We start from the raw sequence: 2938 nt of genomic DNA on the forward strand, positions 1-2938 counted from the left end.
GAACTAGTACAGGCGATGTTTCAGAATAAAAGCTTTTGAGTTTCCTTTGTCAGATAACCAACGTTACCGCAAAGGTGGGCTTTTCTTTTTTTTTTTTTTTTAATCGCAAAACCGGATGTCAATTCTCATCCATCTCGCCGTACCCATTCCCTTCGTGATATCCGTTTTTTTTGTTTTGTTGCTGTTTGCGTTGTTTATTATTATTATTATTATTATTATCATTATTATTTAAATCCACGCGTCACTTGCACTCTTATGGTTGATGACATTTAGCAGCACGCCACCATATGTACGACTGCAGACACACGAGAGGACGTAATGTGACGGCTGCACGGTTTGTCGCGAGTCTTGGAGAAGTGACACGGAGCCATGCGGGGATGCGGAGGTCGAGGAGGTTTGGGAGATTAAGACTGAGGCTGCCGGAGTGCCTCCGCGCCATCCTCATCAGCCGCCGTTAAAGCGGCTCGGGGTTTTCGGACCTTGCAGCATCCTTCCATCCGGACTCCATGCTGTGCTTCCAGGATGGGGACTAGTTTCTCCAACCTGACAGCTTTCCAGTCCCTGCACATCGTCATGCTGGGCTTGGACTCTGCGGGCAAAACCACGGTGCTCTACCGGCTCCGGTTCAACGAGTTCGTCAACACGGTGCCCACCATCGGCTTCAACACGGAGAGGATCCGGCTGGGTGGCGCGGGCACGTCCAGAGGGATAAGTTGCCACTTCTGGGACGTCGGCGGCCAAGAGAAGCTGCGGCCCCTGTGGAAGCCCTACAGCCGCTGCACGGACGGCATCGTGTATGTGGTGGACTCGGTGGACGCCGAGAGACTGGAGGAGGCCCGGGCCGAACTGCACAAGATCACGCGCTTCTCCGAGAACCACGGAACCCCGCTGCTGGTCATCGCCAACAAGCAGGACCTGCCGCGGGCCCTTGACGTGGCGGACATCGAGCGGCAGCTGGCCCTGTCCGAACTGAGCCCGTCCACGCCGTACCACGTCCAGCCCGCCTGCGCCATCATCGGCGAGGGTCTGCACGAGGGCATGGACAAGCTCCACGAGATGATCGTCAAGAGGAGGAAGTCCCTCAAGCAAAAGAAGAAGCGGCAATGAGGCATAGCTAAAAAAAAAAAAAAAAAAACCTTAAAATTAGCGCAAGCCTCCGTGTGAGGGATGCCAAAATGACCCTTTTCACTGCGGGGATATTCAGTGCTTAGCACATTTAGTAGACCACCTGTCATTTTTATGACAAGTGCGAATCGCTTTCATGCTGACTGTCAAATTCAGGAATTTCTCAGCCGTGAGGAATCCCAATTGAATTCATTTTTCATGTCCAAATTTGCTGTGGCCCACCAGGCCTCACTGAGAAGTTGTGAATCAGACAAGCATAACATTAATATTCGTCTGGATTTTGGGAAACTGCACATTTAATAGCGGCACTTTTGCGGATAACATGAGTTTGAAAGTCACCGTTTTAGAGTTTAGCATTAAAAATAAGCATGTGCCACATTGCAAGTCTTTTTAGTCATTACAAAATAACCCATTCTTATTCTAATACTAACTTCATTCTTCTTTCATACTCGCATGTGAGGTGCCTCATGGGCTTCTTGTATGAAGAAATCAATTAAGAAAAGCAATCAGCCGCTTTTTCATCATCTGACGTGAGATACCTCAAAGTTGAGAGTGCAAAGATTTAAAAGAGTCACATTCGTACCTCTAGAACCCCTTTGCAAACTATGACTACTATGTAGAGGTGATTAATCAATTAATCAATCAAAATTATAACTCAGAATGCATCGTCAGCTTTTTGACTCTAGGGTCTCCTCATCTTTGGCTGTTGTCGGCTGTGTTCAGGAATGATGTGTCAAATAATGCCAAAAAAAAAAAGAAAAAACCTCATTCGGCGTTAGCACACTCACACACAACACACACATCCTTGTTCAGTTTATTGCTGCGTACTATTTTGCAAAGTTTTATAGTGGAGCAGCTGGTTGGAATAATGGAGCTTCTTTAGTTATCCAAGCAATAAAAGAACACAAGGGAAGACAAGTAACTTTCGGACCAGTGTGTTTTTGGAAACAGTTAGTAGAAAGTCTTAGATGCATGGGCATAAAAAAAAAAAAAACAACATTAATTGGAGACTCTGAATTGCCCCTAGATGTGATTGTGAGTGCGATTGGTCGAATGTCTCCATGTGCCCTGTGATTGGCTGGCAACCAGTTCAGGGTGTACCTCGCCCCCTGCCCTTTGACAGCTGGGATAGGCACCAGCACTCCTGTGACCCTCGTGAAGTGGCTCAGAAAATGGATGGATGGCTATATGTACACACCTATTTACCACATGATTACATCATTTCCAGTAGGTCTTGGTGAGGATAGAGAGACCACATAGAAGATGTTTCATGTTCAGGATGGCTTGAATTTGTGGTTGACAACTTGCTGTAAATGACGTTTATGCATTCCAAAACAAATTAAGAATGCCACCAATGACTTATAATTAACTGCCATGAAGTCCTTGCACTCTGATATTTGAGAGATGATAGAGTGTGTTTCACAATTGTTTATTTTCTGCTAAAATGCAAAATAACAAAGGTTTATTGCAGGGAAACCTCCGCATCACTATAATAGCAATATTTTCACAATAAAAATATCCATCCATCACATTACAATATTTAAGATGGCTGTGGTATTAACCTTAGATACAATGGTGGTCTGTAATGTTTTTTTGTAAGCACTATAAATCAATTTAACAATTTTTTTTTGCAGGGGAAAAAAATTGCCCAGTAAAATCACATAGATACGCATGAGCAATCGTAGCAGTCTTAAATATCCGAGATCAACACGGCCTGCACGCTTCTCCATGTCAAGAAAGACCTCAAGCGCTGTGGTAACATCAGCACTTCAGTCATCCGTCAGGATGTCAGATTTATGTTGTGAAAATTGTC

General features: G+C 45.0%; 1 protein-coding gene across 1 annotated transcript; it reads left to right on the plus strand.

Annotated features, from left to right (window-relative positions):
• Positions 1-258: 258 nt before the first annotated feature.
• Positions 259-2558, plus strand: LOC133494182 (ADP-ribosylation factor-like protein 4C). The gene has a single exon (XM_061808040.1). The coding sequence runs from the start codon at positions 523-525 to the stop codon at positions 1105-1107; it is 585 nt and encodes a 194-aa protein (XP_061664024.1). The 5' UTR covers positions 259-522; the 3' UTR covers positions 1108-2558.
• The last annotated feature ends 380 nt before the right edge of the window (positions 2559-2938 follow it).

The sequence above is a fragment of the Syngnathoides biaculeatus genome, chromosome 2 (assembly GCF_019802595.1).
Source record: "Syngnathoides biaculeatus isolate LvHL_M chromosome 2, ASM1980259v1, whole genome shotgun sequence".
In the NCBI taxonomy this organism is placed as follows: Eukaryota; Metazoa; Chordata; class Actinopteri; order Syngnathiformes; family Syngnathidae; genus Syngnathoides; species Syngnathoides biaculeatus.

Coding starts and splice junctions, on each gene's coding strand:
- LOC133494182 (XM_061808040.1), top strand. CDS start 523: ATGGGGACTAGTTTCTCCAACCTGACAGCTTTCCAGTCCCTGCACATC.